This window comes from Stegodyphus dumicola, chromosome 6 (genome assembly GCF_044657685.1).
Source record: "Stegodyphus dumicola isolate Sdum_Otavi_A_Nest chromosome 6, ASM4465768v1".
In the NCBI taxonomy this organism is placed as follows: Eukaryota; Metazoa; Arthropoda; class Arachnida; order Araneae; family Eresidae; genus Stegodyphus; species Stegodyphus dumicola.
This window is the reverse complement of record NC_140773.1, coordinates 63,180,177-63,205,474: the sequence shown is the minus strand read 5'-3', so window position 1 is coordinate 63,205,474 and position 25,298 is coordinate 63,180,177. Positions and strand designations below refer to the sequence as shown.

Here is a 25,298-nt window from a genome sequence, read left to right as displayed (position 1 = left end):
TTGGAGGTACCGACCGAGATCGAATAATCGTGCGTATTTTTATTTTATTAGTTCATCACTGAACATAATATTAGTGATACTAGATTATTACTTCCTGTTAATATTGAATTGCTTTATGTTAGTTCATCTCTGAACACAATATTAGCGATACCAGATTATTACTTCCTGTTAATATTGAATTGTCTTATTTTATTACCGTATTGGATATTATTTTTAATATTCATTTTAGTTGTTCAGACAGTAGATATATATATATTGCTCTATGTTGTTATTCTTATTTTAGTCACAATTAATGTGGTAGAGAGAATGAACTTCATATAATTTAAATATTTCATTTTTGAGATATACGTACTTAACAAAGTGCATTTATTTTCGTGATTCCTGACTGCATTAATTAATTAAACTAATTGACTTGAGCTATTTTGAGGAAATATAAAGAACACAGTGTTCGTTAATTTTAAACATAGAAGCAATGTCTTACTTAGGAAGAGCTCGTAAGGAAGATTTGCAAAATCTCGCGGCTGAACTGGGAGTTCATGTGGCTGCAGATTTGAAAATAGTCGATTTAAAACAGAAAATTGTTGAAAGTAGAGATTATGATGAAGTATTCGTTAAAGGAGTCTTAGACACAATAATAGAAGAACGGAAAGAGAGGGAGGAAAGAGAAGAACGTAGAAGACAGGAAGAAGCGGAAGAGCGGAGAAACAAAGAACAGTATGAATTAGAGAGATTAAGACTTAAAGCAGAGACAAAGTCTCAAAGTACCGGACAGATCCGGCCGAAAACGGAGTTGCGTCACCTTATGCAAAAATTCGATGACAAGAAAGGAGATATCATTCTATATTTGCTATTGTTTGAAAGGCAAGCAGAATGGGCTCAAATTGATAAAGAAGAATTTGTATCTCATTTACTAGGACTACTTCCTTACGAAGTAACCCAGTTAATAGCTAGAGAACCCTTTGATAAAGCTAAAGACTATGAACACGTGAAGAATTTATTGTTAAGACGGTTTAAACTAAGTCCGGAAAAGTTTAGGCAGAAATTTTTGAAGCATCAAAAGAACACTGAATCCACATGGGTGGATTTCAATTATGAAATAGAAAATTATTGCAAAGAATGGGTGACTGGTCTGGGAGTTAAGACTTTTGATCAGTTGCTAGATTTGATGGTGATTGGCCAACTTAAGCGTCGAGTTCCTCCTGAAATTCGAGATCATTTTCTTGATGAGTGGGTAGAGATGCTTTCATCTAAAAAATTAGCTGAAAAACTTGATGCCTATGAAAACGTTTGCGGAAACTTTCAAAAAAAGCCTGTAGTGGATCGGCAGAAAGAAAGATACAATGCACTAACTCAAGGTAAATTGAGTTCAGATAATAAAAATAAAACTGAAAAAAAAATTGTCATCAGGATTTAATTCGCAAAGCTGGTTTCATAGACCTAGAAGTCCACGTCAAGAAAAAAAAGGAAGACTAATTTGATCATTTTCCATTTCTTTTCTATTTAAATGTGGTGTAAAACTATTTGTTTAAAACTTAAAATTTTTGGCCTAAAGTTTAGAAAACGTATGAGAGAAGTTACTTTTCTCTTTAAACAATTGAGCAAGCTGAGCTTATAAACTTTCGAATTTTACAGAACTTTTCCCTTCGGAAAAAGTCTCTCCGTTGGGGGAGAGGTTGTAACAGCTTTAAATATTATTAAAATCTTGTAGTTTAAATAATTTAAATAGATGAACATTAAGGTATTTGTGAATGGCTATATTTGAAACCAGGCTCGTGTGCCACGTGCGACTCTCGCACGAAGAATGTAATTTATTTTTAAATGTTAGTATTATTTCTTCTTCTTGTTTTGTACGTCGCCATTTGAGTGTTAAATAAAGTTTTTTTCTGTGTTCCATCATTGGAGTTGCTTCATATTGCCAAAGAAGTATCACAGTATACAAGATAATGCTTGTAATTAACATATTCATCCTTATACTCAGGCCTTATAGGGCCCACCAGCGGCCGAGCGGTAAAGACGCTGAACACTGGTAGTTCGGTCTGAGGTTCGAATCCCGCGAACGGGCTGGCTGCATGGGCGTTTTCGTGGTTTTCCCCATGTGTAACGTGTATACGAGCCAGTTTCCCTTAGAAAGTCCTCCACGAAAGGCATCCCTCCCTTTAGGCAGATAGCCCTCGTGTGCTTTGCCATAATTAAATACACCACACCACCACCAGGCCTTATATGCCCACGTAATATTTATGTATATGGAAGAAATAATCCCTTCTGCCAGGATGACGATTAACATTGTAAGACGTTTACAGCAAAATCAGGTCAGTGGTTATCCCAGGCGGCGCTCAGTATGCTTGTTATGCAATTAACAAAGTAATGGATTTTTGTCCTCCATTTCAGGTTCCATGTTAAATGTGTTTTTATCGCTCTTTTTAAACTTAAACGGCTATTGAAATAAAAATATAGAGGTTCCATTTTCAGTTTTATTTAAACTTTCTAAAAACATAAAATTATTAGCTACCTTATCTTCGACATTCGAAAAGCTACATTTTTATCCAAGAGTTCGATATAAATTTCGTGAAATCAACTGCAATAATGTTCACCAAGAAGAAACTAAACAATAATCTTGAACTCTTCGAAACTCCTCTAATCTGGGCTGCCAAAAACGTCCCATAATGCCCCACTGTCCATAAATGCCCCACTGCACAGGACTTATAGTCCTGAATAGTTATGATAGTATTCATGAAGAACTAAGTATTTTGTAGCTCTCTTCCTTTTATTAACATATCAAAACTTTCACAACAGTCAACGAACGCACTATTAGTAACGAAGCAATTAAAATTTGCAAGTATGATGTCAATGGCGCAATTAACAGGAAAAGCCAAAGCCATAAGTATAACTTAAGTGTCGCTATTTCCACTTAATTACTATACTTATTATTTAATTTACTATTACTTATTATTTAATTGCAATTACTTATTATTTAAAAACATTATATATAAAATTATGATAACAAATTACTAATATTAATTTTGCAATAGCTCCTTTATTCCTTATTTTAATTTGTTACTTCTTCTTTCTGTCCTAAAAAATATTGACTATTCACAACATATCAATCTAAACTGCGTTATTTCAAAATTAATCCGCACTATAAGATCTTACGTAACGCCGCAATCCAGACACAGTTTATCCAATTACTGAATAAGATTTCTTTTGAAACCAAAACTTTTTCTTTTATTTTCCCCGTGTTTTTCTTTTGAATTCGCACTTTCCCGCTTGCCTGCATCAAAGTGTCACGTCGCCTCTCATTTCTGTCTCCCATTCATTATATCTCTTAAGATGTAAGTTTCCAAAAATAGCGGGGTACATATTGCGCTCATAAGTATGTGTGAATCATATTATGCTTCTAAAGAATTGTATTATCTAGTAGTAAAGTTGTGATGAATCTACGGTTACGTCTGTCTGCGAATGTCATCATTCTATCTATGGAATAAACCTTATCCAATCTCTTACATATCTATATATATATATACAGAGTGAGAGACCCTTATGTTATTTTAATAACTAGATAAAAGCTAATTTAGACATTCCAAAAATATATAATTAAGCACATTGGCAGCATTAATCATAAAGGGTAGCAGTTTCTATTAAACTTTTTCGTACTTTCCATTAACCGGAAATGCATGTAATAATAATGTATGAGAACTCAAAATATACAAATGGAGAACAATGCTAATCAGTTTTTAATTTTCAAAAAGAATAATCCAAAAGGTTGATGTAAAAACTACAAAAGAAAAAAAAAACTTAAGCTAATGAACTAAAATTTGGAAGGGAATGTTATTGTCTTAAATCTGTTCGTAATCATGGGGATGACCAAATTCAGTGCATTTATCACGTTCCAATATAGGAAATCCAGTACAATGTTTCTGCAGGCTATGAGACAACGAATAATTTTAATTGTTAACTATAATTCAGTAAATCATTTTAATCAATCCATAGTCCCATCCCCGACACTGTAATGAACTTCAAAAACTACAAAAGGCAATATTTGCTGAAAACAGTATTTAGACAACTATAAAACATGGAAACCAAAAAGTAAAAGCAAAAACAAGATCAATTTTAAAGTAAAGAAAGCATAATGCGCAAAGCATAAGCAAACTAAGACGCTTTCTTGTAATTCAAGATCAACAAAAACCATAGTTACAGTAAGTATAATATAATACAGTCTAAAGCTATAAAAAAAAATAATGCTTATCCAATTCAAACTAAAAAAAACAGCGTAAAAGTATTGAACTTAATCACGCTAATTTTAAAAACCTTTAATTTTCGAAGTACAAAATTTTTTGGGTGAATATATAATATATAAATGAACACAGTTTCTTGAGAACATGAAATTTATCTCTGCATATAATAAAAGAAATAGTCTGTGTGTCTTTCGTTCGTGTTGCGCGTAAGCTAATAGACCCAGGCTACGAAATTTGGTATATACTAGGTGCATCTAAACAAGAGTCAGTGCACCTCGAAGCGCTTTTTTCAAAATTCGAATCAGATTTTTTTTTTACTTATCGCATCATTTTGAATAGTTTCATTCTTTTAGAAATGTGATTTTGGCAACAGTTTTTCATTCAATTGTATACTGACTGTTGCTGACTGTTGAAAATCAGCACTGTTGTCACTTGGGAAAGTGAGGGCGATTTTGTGCAGTTTTTAAATTTAATGTTTCTCTTGGATACTGGAAGTTTATTGAGAGAAGGCAACGGGAAATTGGTTAATTTATTTATTAGGATTAATTAATATTTGTATTAAGGGATATTGCTTATTTCATTGTAATTTGGTTATATGTAATACATTTTTTTTAATTTTTAGTCCAAAGGGCCTTTGTCCCTCAAGCACCATTGTTTTCGTTTTGCGATTTTGCGTTGAATCCCTATAAATGTCCCTATAAATGTTTCACTTTTCAAACTGTTGCCACCAAATGTTAGAGTCCTGCATTAAATCTGAAAAAATCAAATAATGAAAAATCTGCATAAATGTATGTACACTCACGTTTGTGAAAATTGCAACACCAAGAAGGAATCGTCATAATTGAATGCAATTTAATACACAGTTGAGTGGTAGTGGTACAAATAAATGATTAAATGTTCAAAGCAAACAAACAAGAACAAGAGATCAGAATCAGTATTTTGTGTGGCCACCACGCGCCGCAATAAGTGCTGCTACACGACGTGGCATGGAGTCAAACAAAGTTTGAATGTCTGACTGAGGAAGAGCATTCCATATCGTTTGTACGCGTACCCAAAGTTCGTCTGCAGACGCAACAGGACGAGGATCACGAGCAAGACGCCGACCAATGACATCCCACACATATTCAATTGGCGACATATCCGGGGAACACGCAGGCCAAGGAAGAAGCTGTACCTGCTGCGCTGCAAAGAAGGATTTAACAATCCGAGCAGTATGAGGGCGGGCATTGTCCTGTTGAAATACAGCGCCTGGCAAGCTTTGAAGGAAGGGAACAGCTTCGGGCTGTAGAACTTCACGGATATACCGGTTGCTGTTCAGATTGCCCACAATTCGTAGCAATTGAGATCGTCTATGATATGCTATGGCGCCCCAGACCATAACTCCGGGTGTTCGTCCACTGTGGCGTTCGATAATGCACTCCAGAAGGTGGCGTTCACCGGCATAGCGTCTGACACGAATGCGGCCATCATGGTACCACAAATTAAAGCGGGATTCGTCAGAAAACACGACATGCTGCCAATCAGCACTCCAGTCTCTGTGCTGATTGGCCCATTGTAGCCGCAGGCGGCGATGGTCGTGCGTTAGGGGGATCCTGTATAAAGGAGTCCGTGCGCGCAGTCCACACTGCAGCAGACGTCTACGAATTGATGAAGCACACAATGAAACACCTGTAGCTATTGACCACAGTGCTGCCAATTGTCTAGAGGAAGCTGTACGGTCCGTCCGCGCCATGCGGACCAGGTGTCTATCATCGCGAGCTGACGTCACATTTCGGGGTCCACTCCCGGATTTCCGAGTTGTCCGACACTCGTCCGTCCACTGCTTCCAAACGCGCATCACTGTGCTTCTGTTACGCTGCACACGAGAGGCTACTGCACGATACGACAATCCAGCTTCACGAAGGCCGATGATTCTCCCTCGTTCAAACTCTGTAAGTTGTTCAAATCTCGCTCTCTTTCGTCGACGAGGCATAAGTACAGATTGAGTTAACGTTTACCACTAGCAGATAACCACCGATAACCATACACGCCTCGCTACAGCCGTCTATTTATTCGGATCCATCAGCCGTTCAGAGGGCGCTGCTCAGCATACGCATGCGCTACGGATTTGCAATTCTAATCATTTGCATATCATGCGCTACTTTGCATTTCCTGAAAATTTCAGCTCACTCGCGTAAGTCCTTCATGGTGTTGCAATTTTCACAAACGTGAGTGTATATTTCTCGCATTTTGATAAAACAACGGTACATAGAGCCATCGAGTTTTGAATGACGTAATCCTCCTGCGAATATGGGCATAAAGAAGACCAAATTTGAAATTTGAAATTTGTTTTATTATCAATTTCATATTTTGTAAACTTTAACCAACTCAAGGATTTCAAATCGAGCAATGACAACACTCTACGGGGGGGGAGGAACCTTTTTATCTCCAGCGCGCGGAACTGTGTATCGGAAATTCTAAAGATATGCTCATTTTAAAATTATTTTGTGACATTGCTTATTGAACTGACTTAATTTTATGGATTAAGTGCAAAGAACATGATATTTAATAAATAAAGGTAACTCACAAAATGTTTAAAAGATGCCCCTTTGGACGTAATTTAAAATCTGAAACCTTTCAGATTTTTTTTTTTTTTTTTTTTTTTTTTTTTTATGAAGTTGTTCTGCAGAGTAAAATTTTGCGCAGTTTTTAAATATAACGTTTGGTGTTTCCTTCAGGCATTTTTCCGGTACATTTAAAAGCCAGACGAAGGCTGGCCGCGTAGCTGCTAGTAATAAAATAAAATATAATAAGAAAAACGTAAAGGTATAATGCAGAATTTATATACTAAAAAAAACAATTAAGCCAACATCTCAGTTAGTATAAACAATAAAAGAAAAAGCAAATAAAAAAAATTAACTGCATTCTATTTTTTACACTCTACTTACTTCCATCTGCAAATCTCATGACAGACTTTCCATTCTTTCAATCCAGAAACAACGTATAAACACACTTTCATACTCTAACGCTACTCCTATTTGGTTAGAGTATATTTTTCTTTCTTTGCTTTTCCTTTCATTCTTTATACTGACTGTGAATTGTTGTTTTTTTTTGGGGGGGGTATAAATTCTGTATTATACCTCTATGATTTCCTTACTTATATATCGTCTATTAAATTTATAAATTTGAGGCACTCAAAATTTTTAGTTGTTTTTAAATATTCAATAATTTTTTTACTTCGAGAACTAAAGGTTTTAAAATTAGCTTGTTTAAGTTCAATACTTTTATAGTGCTTCCCAGTTTAAAATTGGGCGTGTATTACATTTTTACAGTTTTATACTTACTGCATATTTATCATTTTCTTCGTTTCTGCATTATGGAAAAAGCGTCTTAGCTCATTTAAACTCTATGCATTTACACTTTCTTCCACTTTAAAACTGAACGTATTTTTACCTTTTGGATTCCATATTTTAGAGAAGTTGTTTACGTATTTTTAGAACGATATTGTGGCCATTTAATTACTATTTCTAATATAAAGAGTAATTTTTTAATGTTCAATCTAATAACCTTTTTTCTGGCTTGTAAGTATGCATCGCGATTTTCATAATAGAAGGGCCTTTCGTAAAACTTCCAGGGTACTGATTCCATCCCTCTTAAAACTGTTTTACAGAGTTCATTAAATCATGGAGAGTCTGCGCTTAGAGGAAACTCCTTTCATGAGACCAAGAACACAAAAGTTCATAGAGAAAACTTCGGGTGATTTCGCAGAAATGCGTTGAAAAGGTTATACCATATGCAGCACCTCCTTCAACCTTTTTCAAGGAATGAAGTGGCATTTCAAAAAATATTATGACTTGTTGCTTTGTCTTCATGAAGTTTCATTCGCTGAAAGTCGTTGAGATAAAGAAATGGGATTTCTTCTGTAAATATTGAACGTAAAACTTTCACTTGATAGTACGTTCAGTTAGTTGATTTTAACACATTTCCATTCTTCTTACGTATTTTTAATTTCCCAATGTAAGAGAATCCTGCAGCAATCATAAACCCCTCACTTAAATTTTCTTTGGATAGCCGGAATACGTTTTTTTTTTTTTTTTTTTTTTTTTAATCTTTGTTTTTTATAATGAAATACATTTTGTTGTTGTTATTGCAGTCATTTAGGTAAAATTTAGGTAAGAGAAACGCTTCCTATGCGCTATCTTAGAAAGGTAAGCGTATAGAAGAATTCGGATTCTGAGTTCTCTTGTTAAGTGACAAGGTACTTTATAAAGTATTTTCTCCCTCTTTTCATCACACCTTCTTGATGTAACTGAAAACACATTCAACGCGTAATAGAGAAGTCTGGAGTTCGAATCTCGGCGAAGGCACTGCGGATTTCTAGCATCGAAATAATCTAAATGAATGAAAAATATAACAAATGGCGCCTCAACTACTTGTATAAAGGAGGTGGATGATACCACCAGGAGTCGACGACTGGATCCGTTTATCTTCAGTCGCACTTAAAAAGGGGCAGTATAAAAGATATTTTCTCCCTCCTTTCCACGTGCCTTCATGGTGCAACTGGAAACACGTCCAAAGCGTAATAGGGAGGTTCGAAGTTCGAATCCTGGCAAGACCACTGCGAATTTATCACGTCTCCTGCATCAAAAAAACCTAATGAATATACAGCTTTCATGCATTGTTCAATACGCTGTTCAAAATTCTGTGTTGCTATGACAATTATTCCGAATGACAAATCGGCAATTCAAGCTAGGCAAAACATTTCCGTGAATAGAAGGGATTAAAAACCAATGCAGAGAACCAAAGAACTCATTCCGATTAAGTATTTTAGCTAATTCAATTTTGAGTGAAAAGCAATTTCTGCAGTAAAATTGATCTTGCTCGAGTAATTGTCCCCCGACACCCTTGTGTTTATGCATTTTAATTCAAAACTATTTGTAAAAATTAAACATTGGAAATTGGCATTATGAACTAGAATTCAAAGTAATTGAAATAAACATTAGAAAATTACAAAATATAAGAAATATAATGCAATCTTTGTAAAAACAAATAAAAAAATAAAAAATAAAAATTTAAATTTAAAAAATATATAATAAGAAAAGGGAATGTACAAGAAGATATAAAGGCCAGAAAAAGCATTAATTAACTTACGTTCTTTCTAGTGGGAAGTGGGTAAAGTGTTTTCTTCGCGTCAGACTCAGAAGGGTTGTGTTTCCGAAATTCTTTATCGGCAGCGGGGCTTTGAATTATATCAGTCGGTAAGACTTCTGTGAAGTAATTTATGGTAGTGGGAGGGACTAGGAATTCTTGAGGAACGTATGTTGTGGAGCTCTTATTTGAGTGAAACCGTCTGTTAATTTTTTTTAAATACTAGTGAATGGAAATTTATTAATTTCTGGTTAATTATCGTGTCGTAACGATTAAGAAATTAAGAAAAGGAAAAAAAGGAATTTTCACTGTCAAAGAGCTATTTGACAGACTAAAGATTAGGAAATAGGCCCATTTTTTAGTAACAGCATAAGTCTGAAGACAATTAGCTTTTTACATTATATACAGCTTAGTAATTACACTATGTACAAATCCTTCAACTGATAATCATTCAACTTATACCGCCTATATATATATATATATAAAGAAAAGAAAAAAAGAAAGGAAAAAGCAACACATCTTCTGCACAGGACAACTTGAGAAAGCCTTTCTCATGTGCATTTTTTACATGGTGATCAAAAAATAAATTCTTTCTGTAATTTTCAGTGCTACAAAATAAAGTTAACATTTTTGCTATGCAACACAGTACGCTTTTTTTGCGGGGACATGCTAGATATTTTATTACGCATTTCACGTGAGAATCCACCGAATTTTCCGTATTCACTCCGTTGTCTTTTATAGTAGTAAAAGTTAGAAAACTATTACAAATTGATGCGGAAAAGACGTCATCAAAAGATACGAAAAGAAGAATATGAGCGGAAAATAAATCCAAAACAAAACCTTCAATTGCTGGCATAAAAATTGGTTGCCAAAAACAGTCTCCGGCGGTGGCTTATTCTAATTGATCTTCAGTTCCCGGCGGGTTTTAGCCGCCCGTTCTGCATCCTGTGTCGCACCATAGGGCGCCAAGCAGATGTGTGGGCGCCAATTCCTAAACCTACATTTGAATTTTGCGTTATGTGCCTGCTGACTGGAGCATAACATAAACGAAAGCGAATCGAAAACACCACGAGCTGCTAAACCCAGCCGGCAACTGAAAATATTCAACCAATTAGAAAGTGCCATGTGTTAGCGAGTTTTGCCAACAATGTTTTCACCGTCTCTTTTCCCAATTTTGTGTAAAATTGCCTTGAATTTAACCGATTTCTTATTTCTTACTTTGAATCACCGCACTTCATTCCCTAAGGGGGAAGAGAAACGACTACATTTTTATCAGAAACAATGGATTAAAATGAAAGGAACAAAATAAATATATATAAAGTGCCATCTGTCGCGGAAGATAAAAGTGAAACATTAAAATATTAAAATTTAAAAGCGTCAGGAAGGAATAGTTTGGAATTAATGTCATTAACTAAATAATTTTTTATGAACATAAAAAGGTTCAAAGGAATCCAATTCCCCCCACTAAATAAGCTTTATGGATACTCAGTTCCTAATTGATTCCTAGAATCTTTGAATGCAAAAGTTGAGGCTATTCTCTCCTTGTATGGCGGCTAACTGCTTGCACTTAAAAAATATACCCTCGACGCTTAATGCAAAAGTTGAGGCTATTCTCCTTGTATGGACGCGCGATTTGTCCGGCTCAAGAAAATAAAGCCCAGAGGGCACATGACATTAATCTTCATGACAATTAGATAAGGTCAGAGGTGGTAACAGGGGGCGACCATGAGTCGCAAAGCCTTTGAGAGGCAAGAGCAACGACAAGCGCACGATTCAGGAGCTGTGAGGATACTATGCTGTATGTTTGTGTTGTTGCATAAATTAAATTACAGAAACACATCAGACAAACAATTCAAAACATATTAAATGTAATACAATGGTGAAAATAAAAGCATAAAGGATACAGCTATATACAATAATGATACATAAGATACTGAAATTATGAAATTAATCAAATACAAAATTACGGTAAGAATACAATAGAAAAAATATATATAATTACATATATACAAGGACTATGTGCAATCAGCGAGGCCGGTTATGTTGGAAAATCCCGCGTGAGGTGGGCCGCAAGTGGTCTAATCATAGAATCTTCCTCGAGAATAACGTAATTTAATACATTTAGATCAACCATATAACTGCAATCCTGTGCTTTCTTGAAGAAGTTTATATTTGCTTTATGCAGATACTCTTCTACAGTACCTAATTTTAAGTCTCTATTCAGCGTCTGATTTGAAACGCAGTAGTGGGCACTTGTGATCATATTCAGTAGTTTGTTCTGTGTTACCTGAAATTTGTTTAAATCTTTCTTTTGAACTGAGGCCCAGGTGGGAGACGCATAGGCAAAGATGGGTCGTATAATGGAGATGAAAATGTGCCTTTTGCGCCTTAAATCTAATTTGGATGTCGAGGAAAGAAGTGGAGTGAGACTTTCTTGTATGGCGGCTAACTGCTTCCATTTAAAAAATATACCCTCGACGTTTTTCATCTTCTTTTAAATCTTTTAGTTCCTTTTATATTGCAAAAAATGGCAGCCGAGCGCCATCCAATGAGCTGTTGTTGCGGTATTATTCGTCTGCTAGTACAAGGCGGTGAAAATAGAAGTTGCGATCAAGTGTTAAAAACTATATTTTCGTTTCAAATCGAAATAAATTTACTGCTTATGATAAGCTGGATATAGTGATAATGTTTTGTTCTGATAACTTTCACGTTGCTTGGAAACATAGTGCTTGCTTGAAACATTTCGAACTTAAATTCAACACTTGTAAGCGATTTATTTTAAGTAAGTAGTCTTCGCAGAAGTAATCTTGCAAATATGTCATAAAATTCCTTGGGATATATTTAATACTCCCTAATTTGAGACAGTTATATTATCAGTTTGGGCTAAAATTGTATAAAAAAAAAATATGAGGAATCATATCCAAAATTTTGTTTTAATTTTTCAAATTATACATGCCTATGAATTTATATGCGGGTTATAAAAAATCATAGAAGTTATTGTCCTTGTTTGTAATTGTAAACCGTCCTACCTTTTTGTCTTTTATTAAATTTTTGTTCAAAAGTTTTTAAATTGTGTCTCCTTTGTTGTTATTTAGAAGTTAGCCCATTCTCCCCAACTTGGTTTCTTTGATGTGGAAGGGGAATATGCCAGTCTAAGGCTGAATATTTCCTAAATTTAAAATTGTATTCTGTTATCAACAATTTACCTTATCATGTCATTTAATTTCTTAAAATTTGATTTTGCCAATTTTACTTTCTAATTTTTACAAATCTATACTTTTCCTTTAATTTTTAATGCTGCTTTTGGGGAAAGTGCAGAATCGCCCACTATTTCGCGCGTTTCTCAAATTCACCTACCTGAAAACAAAAAGAATTGCACAAGCTCTGTATCCATGTACATATCAACCTATTTTCATTTAAAAAAAAAAAAAATCAAATAATTGCGCAAAATTGGTACTGCATACTCCCTTGACTTTGTTCATGTACACATTGATACGTGCCATATGAGTGGGCGATTCTTCATAAACTTGAAAATAACAAGTCAAAGAATTGCACAAACTCGGTATCCATGTACACATCGACCTATTTTCACTTAAAAAAAAAACGAAGAATTGCACAAACTTGGCATTGCACACTCCCTTGACTTGTCCATGTACGCATCGATATGCAGTTTATAAGTGGGTGATTCTGCATTTTACCCGCTGCTTTTAGTTAATTTATTTATTTATATTTATTATGATTATTTTAATATTTGATTAGCCTAGTATTGCCTTAAGAACAACTGACTGTCTAATATTTAAGTAATACTCATAATAATTTTTTCACAAGAAAATTTAATGAAATGTAAATGGGTTAAAAAATGTAGTTAAATGTATTGCATTGCCTGTTTTATTTATGCACAGACCAGGGGTGTTATGTACAGTTTTGTTAATGTTGTTACATTAAAGGGTACTGCTGAAGTTTTTCTCCTAGAGCATGAAAATATATGTTTTGTCATTTAATAGATACTTTACAGCTTTTCTTCAGTATTATTTAATTCTTTTCTTCAGTGTATTATTTAATATTATTCCATGAATTTAGTGGAATTTTTTTTATACTTCTTTACTAAATTATCCTTTGTTGTTAACTGGCCAGCAAATGAGTGTGTGTTACGCATTGCTGTTCAGAGGCAGATTTATGAGATTCATTCAGTTCGTTGTGGGATCAATTCATAATTCTGAGGTGTCCTCATATCCTTAATTAATTTTTAGAAAGTAGTAAACATTATGTCTCAAGATAAGGAACCCCAAAAATGTAATAAGATAGGCCCACTGCCAGAGTCGTAGCTAGGGTTTTCAGCGCCCAGGAACAACTGAAGATTTCGCGCCCCCTACTGCTTGCCAAGGATGGAAAACATTTAATTCTAAAATGTCGTAACATCAGTTTGGCGCCCCTTGCATTCTGCGCCCGGGGACAGATGCCCCCCTCTAGCTACACCCCTGCCCACTGCTTCGTAAAGCTGCCACTCTTGTTGTTAGTCATCCAAACTAGGAAAGTGAATCATTATATTTGTAACATTTATCCTTTAAATCAGGGTTTCTTAAACTGTGGGTTGTGACTCGAGCTGCAGCAGGGGATCGCGAAAAATTTTAGCAGTTTTGATATTTCTTTAATTTATTATAATAATTTTATAATTACCAAATATTTTTACACAATGTATCTGAAAATACATAAAGATAAGACAATACGGACAAAAAGAAAAAAAAAAAGAAAACGTTTCGATGCATTCTTTTTATAATATAAACATTCATTTTCCTTGTTTGCATGTGACGCTGTCATTTTGTCTGTTACTTATTTAAAATTATCACATTGTACTATGTCTTAAAATTATAAATTAAAGTTAATGACCTAAAATTGCAATGGTATATTACAGTACAAGTTAAAAAATTGCCAGTTTCACTCATGCGTATATCAGATTTGCGCAATACTTATGGGGTCCCACAACATTTTGGGGGTTATGAAGGTTATGAAAAAATCTCAGTGATAAAAAGGGGTCGCAAATGAAAAAAAAATTTAAGAAACCCTGCTTTAAGTGTTGCCAAAGATCTATGTAGTGGTTGCTTTAATAATGAAATATAAATGTGAATTCCTTTTTGCAGGGCTGTGGAGTCGGTAGGGAAAATGGCCGACTCCAACTCTGACTCTTACTCCTGGAATTTTAAAGACTCCTACTTCCTCATATATATGTAACGTAAACATTACACATGGATTACAGCTTATTTTTTTTTAATATAAAAGAAGTAATAGATGCTACAGAAAAAAAAATTGATGGCATAGCAAATTATTTATATTAATTAGCATTTATTATGAAATGGAAAAACTGGCATTAGTTATTTCTAAGAAACAGTGTAGCTTCGGCAAGAGCTTCTTTATTGGAGGACCATAGATCCGATTTGATAAACTTCAGAGCTGCGAAGAGTCTTTCCACACTAACTTGAGTAGGAGGAAGAGCTGTTACTGTTAGGGCTACTTCTTTTAACTTTTCAGGATAGATTTTTATAAGTTCTAAAAGAGGTGTCTTGCAAGCGCAATCATATTTCTGTATTTCTTCAAAGGCCATGTAGAAATCTTGTTTGTGTTTTTTCTTCATTTTTATATCTAAAGGTACTTGGTTCTTTATTTTCATTCGTTTTGCCTTAGCCTTTTCTATATTATCCAAAAATATTTCTCAAAATCTAATTCATCACTGGAAGAGGATGATAAAGACTCAATTGCAAGTCTGCAGTTTGACTGTCCTGATTTGAATTCTCTAATTGTTCTGAGAATAATTTTATTCATAATGAAAGTTCATAGATGGTTTTTCTTTGCCTTTTTTATTTGTCCGTCATCCAAGAAAATTTTCTTGGATGGTGTTTCGGATCTACATATATTGAATCCAGCAAGATCTCATTGTCTAGCAAACTAATTTCTCTTTTCTTCATTGAAGAAATGATTCCTTCTGCAATAAACCCTCCATTTCAGAAAGAACAAACATTCCATTCTTCCATTCTCACTTCCTGTCAATTCTTCAGATTGCAGCTTTTTTGTGGCTATATACAGTGTAAAAAGAAGAGTTTCCAATTCTGCAAGATCATTCCACAGTCTTTCTGTTAGTGAAACATTAGGGTTATCTACATCTTCTAAAAAAGTTCTTAATTCTAAAAACCTCTTTATCATCAAATATGTACTTCAAATTGTTCCAAAATTGCAATAAGTACATCAAATATGTACTTATTGCATTGCTTGATCAATAATTGTTCCTTTTCCTGCTCACTTCCTAAGAATGGCAACAATTTTGGGAGTTCTTGCTGCTATTGCTGCTTACATAAATTTACCAGTGAGATTTGTAACTAAATGAATCAGTTTAATCACTAATGGCAAATATCACATCCATCCTCCTCCCTTATATTTATTTATTAATATTTCAATAAAATAGAAAATAACTATTTATTAATGCATACAGTCCATAAATAAAAATAACTCAGCTTGTCATTAATTTTTTTCAATTAATTTTAATTTGATTTCAAACTCAAACTGTCCCACAAAAACTGGAGTCAGAGTCGACCTGTTTTTAGCGACTCCAGCTCCGACTCCTTTTACCCTAAAATCTGCCCGACTCCGCATCCCTGCCTTTTTGCATTAACCATAATTTTGTGGTATATGTTTTATATGAAGCCAGTGAACATATATCTATCTATCATATTCAGATTTTATTCTTTTGGCCTTTTTAATAAATAATTTAAAATAAATTTTTAAAAATGCTATAATTTTATTAACTTCCTATAGATCTGTTTCGATTCTGTATTTTGAAAAATATGAACTGATAAATGAAAATGCTTCTCTATGTGTGCACCCATACAAGAACTTGTTAGTAGCTCTGACTGTCATATCAGATGGCCTGGATTTGAATCCTGGAGAAGGCATAGATGTTTATAAACATGTAGTGTCATAACAGATGGTCTGTTTTTGAATCCTGGAGAAGGCATGGATGCTTGTAAGCCTGTAGTGTTTATGTGGCAAGGGGGCACTCAAAATACATGGGGATCCAAAATCCTCCAGAAAGGTTTCTAGTAGAGGGGTGGGAGACACTTGGAATGATCTCTAGAGTTTTCTCTGTCAGAATTCCATACTGGGATGGAAGCTTAACAAGCGTTTTCTCGTAGCTCAATTTTTGACCCCGGCGCAAGCGACCGAAATTTTGATGGGGTCACGGAAATGGGCCAAACTTTGACCCCCCATATCTCGGGCCCTAATTGTCCGATCGACTTGAAATTTGAAACGTGGCCTAACAGGGTTTCGGCCTTCCTCTCCATGCTCCGCAGTCGCCGCTCACCAGGGGGGGTCCGACCCTTTTCGCCGTAATGCTAAAACAAAAACTCGCGAATATCTCCGAAACAGTTCGATAGAATGTCGCAAATTTTGGTGTGAAAGGGCTCCCTATGTTTTCCTACAAACCCTCCAAATTTCGTGGTCCTAGCTTCCATAGTTTTTTTATGGCGAATTTTTGAAAGTTTAAAGAATAGGCCAAAAATCGAACGGAAATTCCCTGCAGAAACTCCATTCGAGAATATTAAAAATCCGAGATAGCCAAAATGTTGCTCTCGAAGAGTACATCAATTTAAAAAAAAAGTTTCTCTCTAGGCCCAATAGGACCCGACTTTGATAGGGTCAAAGTTTCGAAATTTGACACATGATCATCGAATTTTTGCTCAATACCTCAATCACCTTTATATTCTACAGAGGTAGTATTCTACAGACTAGCTTCTACCTGTACCTAGTTTATGAATTTCTTCAGTTGCAATTGAGTTTTCAATATATAATTGCAGTTATGTTTTATTTTTATAAATAATATTTTACCTTTATTACTGATATAATACACTTTTATTATTTTTGAAGAGTTGTTTTGTTATAACAATTATAACAAATAAAATTGTACTAGTATATATATAAATATATTTTTTAATTTATCATTCCAGAAATTTGGGGAAATCAGGGCTACGGATTTCAGCAATAGGCCTAGGTAAGTTGATTTATGATTATTTAATGTTTTGCCATTATTCATTTACTTCAGACAGTGCTATAAATCTCAAAGTGATTTTAAAATACATTTCACTAAAAATATTTTTATTATATTTGACAGGCACTTGGGTGACATTTGGATCCCATATATCTGAACAAGTATGAAAAATATATCTTTTTTGTTTTTTATTTTATTTTTTGCTGAAACTTTCATGGAATAATTCTTTTGTCATAGTGGCAGGTTACATTTTAAAATATTTTAATTACTTACATAAAGTATCAAAAGTCTATATGATTTAGAAGCTGTAAATATTGCTTAATTTTCAGTTGTGTATCTGCCACTTTTATCCAATCATGAAATTTACACCTTGAAAGAAATCTTTGTTTCGAGTTCATATACAAAGTCATTTTCGAGCAAAATAAAATCAATTGATAAAATGAATGAAAAGCAATAAACGCTGTTTTTTTATAATTTAGTTATTTAACTTTTTGGAACTATTGTATACCCTCTCGGTTGGCGACAAATTTCTCGCCAAACATTTTTGGCGAGAAACTCCACGGCGCCATATTACTTTCTAATTTTTTTTTTTTTTTTTTTCTACATTTCGAACTTTAAGCCTAAAATGTCTGCAAAAAGCATGTTTTTAACACACAATTTATGCCAAAAATTTGAAACATAAACAAAAAATTTAGATAATAAAAATGTAAGTTTCTAACCAAAAATATTTGACAAGAATCCATGTACACAGCAATCTGTTTTAACTTGAAAAAACATCAGAGAATTGCACAATCTCTACAGTGAAGGAATCTAGAAATTACACACAACTCGCTAAAATAAACTAGCGTAACAGTAAATTTCAAACAATACCATGTACATAGCATTCTGTTTTAACTTAAAAAAACAGCGAATTGCACAATCTAGGCATTGCCCACAAATCAACAAAATAAACTAAAAAAAATTTCAAACAATTCAAAAAAACAACAGTAATGACAGAAATTTGTAGCAAAAAAAAAACAATGAACATAACATTCTACAAAATAAGAATAACAATAAAATAAAATGTGCTTACCATTGTGAATGCTTCTTCAAACAGCAGAAATATCAATTTCAAACATTGGCAAAACAACAATTCAAAACCAAAAACACAAACACTTTCATCAAATATTCTACAAACAAATTTTCAATTTATCCTACTCAACAGTTCTTACGATTTCCACAAATTTGTTGAAAGAATCTTTTCCCGTTTCAGAACAGTAATGTAAAAACATATAAATCACCAAATAAAACTCAAAATCGCAATTTCGATTATAAGTAGGAAATCTAGCTTTAACATGCCGCCACATATTCTCTGTCATATTTATGACAGCCAGACTCACTACAGTCAAAAGTCGTTAATTCGGACACCCATAATCTGGAATGATCTATAACCCGAACCTCAAAGCTACAAACTTTCTGCGCATGCGTCGCGTTGACACATGCGCATAGGCATTAACACATGCACGCAAGACCTTTACGGCTGCGCATATGCGTGTGCACATGCGCATAATACATTTACGCATGCGCGTTTAACGTATAACGGACGGTATAAGCTAAAATTATCTAATTATCTATTTCAGTTAATGTTGTGGATTGCGTTGTTCCTTAATCTTCAAATTGGATCAGCCTTATTATTTTTTGCAGACTGTTAGAGCAATTTTATAAAAGTAAGCTTGAACTTTCGATTATGTCAAATAGAATTTCCCATGCTGGAGCTCCCAAAGGATCTACAAAGTGAAAGTATGTTTCGATGTCCATCAAACAAAAAGTGGAATTGCTGAAAAAAAAGGATAAAGGCATATCCTTTGTTTCTCTAACCATTCCGAAATCTGTTTATCAATTTCACGCTGCTCTGCGGCGGGGGGGGGGATGCCGCAGCATGCAATGAATTGGAAGTTGATCTGTCAGCATTATCCTTATCTTCAGGGCAGATGTTTTTATTTTATTTGGCTTATAACTCTTTACTAAATGTAGTATTTCATCTCGATGTACTCCATCTTTGATGTATGATTTAAATCAAATTCCTTGTCACTATAATTCGCTTCCGATAGTGAAGAAAGTGACATAGAGGTTATTGAAAACGAAAAAATTTCATTTGACAAATTAGTCGGTATTCTCGACACAGCAATTATAGGACTTGAACAGTGGAACTTTGTAACTGAACAAGAAATTATGTCTGTTTATAGAATTAAAGAGAAAGTATTATCACATAAAACGAAGCAACTTAAACAACTTACATTGAAAGAAATGTTTAATAAAGTAAAAAATAAATATTAAGCTTTTTTTTTTGTAAATTTTGATACCATTTAGATCATAATTGTTCTTTATTTCATAAATTATGGTTTCATATTTTTAATTTTATAATTTCTGCATGCCATCTTACCAGATTTAAACTGATGATCTATAATCCGGAAAAATTGATAATCCGGAATCGCCGAAGTCCCGACGAGTCCGTATTAACAACTTTTGACTGTATTGACAAAATTGATATTATAATTCACAAATAAATGTTCAAAACCTTCCTAAGTCCTTATAGAATTTCCAGCCATCGGAAAAAATAGTTGTACCAGGCACGTGACTGAAATTTTGCCACCACGTCTTTCACTGCAACATAAACCTTTTCAAAATGCCCACCAAATGAACCTACCAGCAAATAAAAACCACTACAGCAAAATCAACTTCAGTATCAGAAGTGTTCGCCCCCAAAACCATCGCAGAACATGCAATCATGCCAAAAACTAGTGCAGAACATGCAATCGTGCCAAAAACCAGCACAGAACACATATCGCCACATTTGCCGACCTGAGAGCGTATATAAGAGAATACCAAATTTTTTAGTAATCTATATAATTGATAAATCCAACTGATATTTTATGAATAGTTACAGTTTTTGTAATTGACTGCCTCAGCTGGTATAGTGGTTAGAGTAGCCGACTACGATACCGAAGGGCCCGAGTTCGAATACCGGAGAAGGCATGATTGTAACGGTACTTTTCCATTTTGCCGGAACAGGCGATAAAGTCGCCAAAAATGGTACAACCGATGACAAACGGAATATCCTTGCTGGTAACCTTTTACGCCTTTTTTTCAAAATCAGCCGCAGCCATTTCTTATCAGATTGATTGTTTCTTTCAATATTGGCATACAATTACATACAATTTTTACCAGATAGTTCAGTTTTATGCCCTAAGGCCATTCGCGGTAATTAAGTCAATTAGGATGCAATCACACTGCTCACCCTAAGGCGAAAATACAGAAAATCCAAAGTCAAGGGTTAAATTCATCAATTCTAATGAGAATGCCCCAGCAAAATAAAGCACTATTACATAATATCTGAGTAAGCTATCCGTATAAACTTGTATTCCATGTTAAGATTTAACTTGAATGTAGATAATTACTGAGAGAATTAGATTTTTGTAGCATAGTCCAGGTGAGATGATATCACTTGGGATCACGTGATATGAACCAGCGAATCAGGATGTTGTACCATGAAAGCATAGTCAATTAAATTAATGTCTTCCTACAAATTTATTGTCTTTTTACAAAATTTTAAAAGGTGTTAAAATGTTTGTCTTCAAAATAAAAAATTCTTAGAGCTAACATTTGTTAACACTTTTTAATATGTATAACTATGTGTTGTCGCTAATAATGTCTGCTTGGATAGATTTACATTGCTTATTGTGATCAACAATCAGCAATTAATGTTATCCAAATTTTACTGAATGAATTAAGTTGAAATTATATCATCAAATAAGGTTGAAATAGAGTAAAATAATTGCCAAATGACAGAGCTATGTCAACAAGTAAAAGATGAAGTCTCCAAGCATCTTGATTGTGATTTAAGATGTAAGGATTTATTTATTATCTAGTTATTTTTGTTAAATATCTTTACTGTCTTTCTCCCTTCCCATTTTTCTGCCAGAATGCAAATTTTAGTGTGCACATACTTAAATGAGGCAGTAAGGGATAGTATTCAAAAGAAAGTTTTAGGTTTTTGAATCAGAGCATGTTGCACCTGCTGAAACCCACATAACTAACTAAATCTCTTTGATCGCAGTCTGTCTACAGCATTGCATTATTCTTGCCATTAGGGCTTTTCATGCTGGCTTAGGTTTGTGCCAACTCGTGTGTTATTCATTCTATGTAGTTGGCTAACTTATGACTTAATTTAAATTCATTACTTTTGAGTCACTGTATAAATGCTGGCTGGTTTTAAGTGCACAACAAGTGCCTTCTGTTAATTTACTGAGTTTTAATACATGGATCTTTTACACCCTTTTTTCCCTTCTGTTTGATTACTGGATATTGCAATAAATAGTTTATGTTCATCTTCTTGAGTCTTGTTTCAGTTTATGCTTCCAAAGAAGGTGAGACTCTACACAGGCAACTTGTAATCCTTGGAACTGCATCTCAAAAGAAAATAAAGAAATGTTTTAAGCATGCTTAAAACATGCTGAACTTTTAATAAATAATAAAATAAAAGAAGATGAAGAAGTAAAAATGTCTCCAACTAACATAAATTGTGAGGAATTTGATGCTTGAATGGGTATTTAAGAAAAACCTCAGGTTGTAAATTCAGTGACAGAGAGAATATCTGCATATTGCTTTCTGAAACAAAATCCAAGTACATCATATGATAAACTTTCTGAAGAAGATGATAAAATCACTGACTTCCCTACTAATGCTGAGATGAGGGATGCTGTATGAATATAAAGATTAGGGGTACAGCATCAGACAGTAATTTCCAGAAGCATTATGAGTAGTTTAAAAAATAAGCTTTTGCCTAAGAATTCAGGCAATCAGTTGCTAATGCCTTTTCCTAATTAAAATGCTGCAAAAGTAAGTATTTATATGTTTCTGGTTATAATAAATTAAATAAATTCCATTGATACTTTGAAGGATATTTTCTTCATCGCTTAATATTATCATTTGGTTATTGTCAATCAAATAGTCGTAGACAAATGTGATCACATTAAGCATAGCCTTCTATATTGATCTCCATGAAGAAGAGTAAATAATATTAGTGAAAAGGGGGGAAATGTTGCTTGGATGAGGAATCCTCTTCAAGCAGATACTATCAGATAACTGTCTTTTTGGAACATCTATTTTCTTTGTTTTTGTCTTTCACTGCTAATTGACTCTGCATAAGACTCATTTAACCGTTGTTTCACTTAAAATTTGTCAATGCCATTTATTTTTGTCTGCTTTAAAATGTTTCTAAAGTGAGACGTGGCATTGTTTGAGTAAATTATTGTGCTATAAACTGTTGCTGCTTTATATGGGTGATATCACCATGAGAAAACTTTGCATCTTGCTGCAATTTGCATAAATTTCACCGACAAAAAACTTGGATCATCTTTTCATCCTTTCTTTTCCTTTAAAGACATTTCCTCCTCGATCACTGTTTGTTGCTGCTTGTGAAGGATTTGCAGTTGGTGCAATGAAAGAAGCAGATAAATAAATAAAAAGCCTCTTTCTGAACTGACAAAGACACAAATTAATGTTTAAAATTTAAAAACAATCTTAGAAAAACCATAACCTTGAAAAGGGAATCAATGTAATCTATGTCTCTATCAGTCCAAACGTACGATCCGAAATAAGCAGTTCAAAAATTGTAGCATCAAAAACATAGATTCAGAAAGCTTGCAATATGATCTACACATTTAAAAATATTTTCAGCACATCACTTGAAAAAACAAGACCATATGCAGATTTTTTATTTCAAAATTAAATTGGGAAAAAACAAAATTATATGCAGATTCTGAATACATATGCAAACTTTGGAAACATGCAGGCCAGATAAAAAATAATAGCAAAATTAAAGACCAAGCAAAAATGCTTAAAAATGTAGTAAAAATTTTCAATCTGAGTGGACCAAGTCTGAAAATATGTAAAACAGTAATAGTTCAACATATACAAAAATAAGTGGCATAAGTAAAAATTTGACCTAAAAAATAAAATATCAAATACAGCAGTTAGCTCTTCATTACACATGCACATATATATATGTCTTTAATTTTTAGATTATCTGTCTGGATTTTTAGCTTTGATATCCTTGTATATCATACTTTATTAACTCTTCAAATGTGTTTCTGTTGTGAGAGTGTTTTAATGATATAATAAATAATACTTATTTGGTATTTGAGAACCTTCCTCAGGTAATTAGGTTCTTAAATAACATGCTCTCATTTTACTCTCATTCATCATGCTTTACATTTTCTGATTTTTATCTGATTTATTTTCTGATTTACATTAAAGTCTTAGGGTATTACACCTATGCTTACTTATATGGTCTAATTTTCTTATACAAGAGCAAGAGAAAATAATTTTAATTTTTATGGAAAAAGTAATTTGCAAAGCATAAAAATTTTGATTATACAATTTAATTGTCGCTTCAAATTTGCCATTTTTTATTACCTATTTTCTGCTGAAGTTTGAAGAAAGAATGTACCATTCATTTTAAATAGAATATTTCTGGAATCTAATTTTGCAGTTTTGGAAACTTTGAAAAATTTACTTAGTTATTGCATTCAAAATGGATTTTTCCATTTTGAATGCAATAATAGTAATGCAATATTAGATTTTTCCATTTTGAATGCAATAATTCAATAATTTCTATATAATAAATAGTAATATCCATCTAAAAGATGTCATTTCTCTCATGACTAAATGGATTTTATAAGAAAAGTTAGAAACTTCTTGTATAGATGAACTTAAAAAATGTAAAAAACTGGAATGCATAGAAAAAGTACTGAAAGTAAATTCACCTAAATGAAATAAGTAAAATTTTTCCTAAACTGGAAATGACAGATTCTAATTCCATGTCAAAATATGGTTTTTATTGATATTTGTTACAAACTTTATCTGAAAATCTTTAAAAATTAATTTTTAAATTATTTTAAATAATAAACATAAAACGAACTGTATTTGATATATTAAAAACATTCTCTAATTTCTATATAATTATGTTGCATAAAGTATGTACTTTATTAATGTAATGTTCTTTAATATCACATATTCAGTCTCTTGATTATAGCTTTAATTATTTTATTCATTTTTACAAAAATAGATGGGAAAAAGTCAAGTTTATATTCTGTTTTTAAAATAGTGTACATGAATGTGTGTGTAGTCTGTTTTAAAAAGTGCACTTTTCTTATTTTAGATGGCTGAAGATATTGTATCAGTAGCATATGAAAATGGCATTAATCTTTTTGATACTGCAGATATATATGCTGGTGGAAAGTAATTTTATTTTAATATTTTTTAAATAATTCATTAAGTGTATTAGTAATTGGTGTTAAAAGCTGTTAATTACACTTTTATGCTGATATGATTGTTAGTTGACTCCCAGAAAATTGAAAATATATGTAAATAAAAAATTAATCCTATCATCTCTGATAATGAAACCAGTTCTAGGCTAAGGGACCTTTTAGGAATCAGATCAAAATTAGAAAAAAAAAAAAAAAAGTTGAGCTTGCAATCAAATTAATCATACTTACGGTCTAATAAGAAATTTTTATAAAAGCACTGAAAAGCTGTCATTTTATAGAATTCTGCTCATAAGAAATGGTTTTTCCAAAGATTTACATTTTTAAGGTAAATTTATTTCACAAAGCTCTTATTGTTCGTAGACTTTTGTATTTCTATTATTTCTATGTTGCATAATTAATTCTTTCTTGACCAAAACTTTTGCATTATAGAGTTGCTTATGCTTATTAACCATTTGCTTAACCATCAGAATTTTAGTTCCCTCCCCCAGTTTTCTTTTCTATTGTCATCTAATTAAATATAAAAATATAACTGCATTAAGAAGGAAAAATTATTTAGGAAAAAAGAGAGGGAGATTATCATATTTTGAGACATGT

At 33.2% G+C, this 25,298-nt stretch overlaps 1 protein-coding gene across 7 annotated transcripts in view; it reads left to right on the top strand.

Annotated features, from left to right (window-relative positions):
• LOC118181914 (voltage-gated potassium channel subunit beta-2-like) overlaps positions 1 to 25,298 on the top strand; it is a 262,942-nt gene that overhangs the window by 169,929 nt on the left and 67,715 nt on the right. For all 7 annotated transcript variants that reach the window (XR_015041653.1, XM_085818411.1, XM_085818409.1 and 4 more), the window contains exons 4-6: positions 17,354 to 17,397; positions 17,518 to 17,555; positions 24,596 to 24,675. Coding sequence is in view for 6 of the 7 variants with exons in the window: in XM_085818411.1 (XP_085674537.1) it covers positions 17,354 to 17,397; positions 17,518 to 17,555; positions 24,596 to 24,675 (162 nt within the window). In the remaining variant the exon portion in view is untranslated. The remainder of the gene's footprint in view (positions 1 to 17,353; positions 17,398 to 17,517; positions 17,556 to 24,595; positions 24,676 to 25,298) is intronic.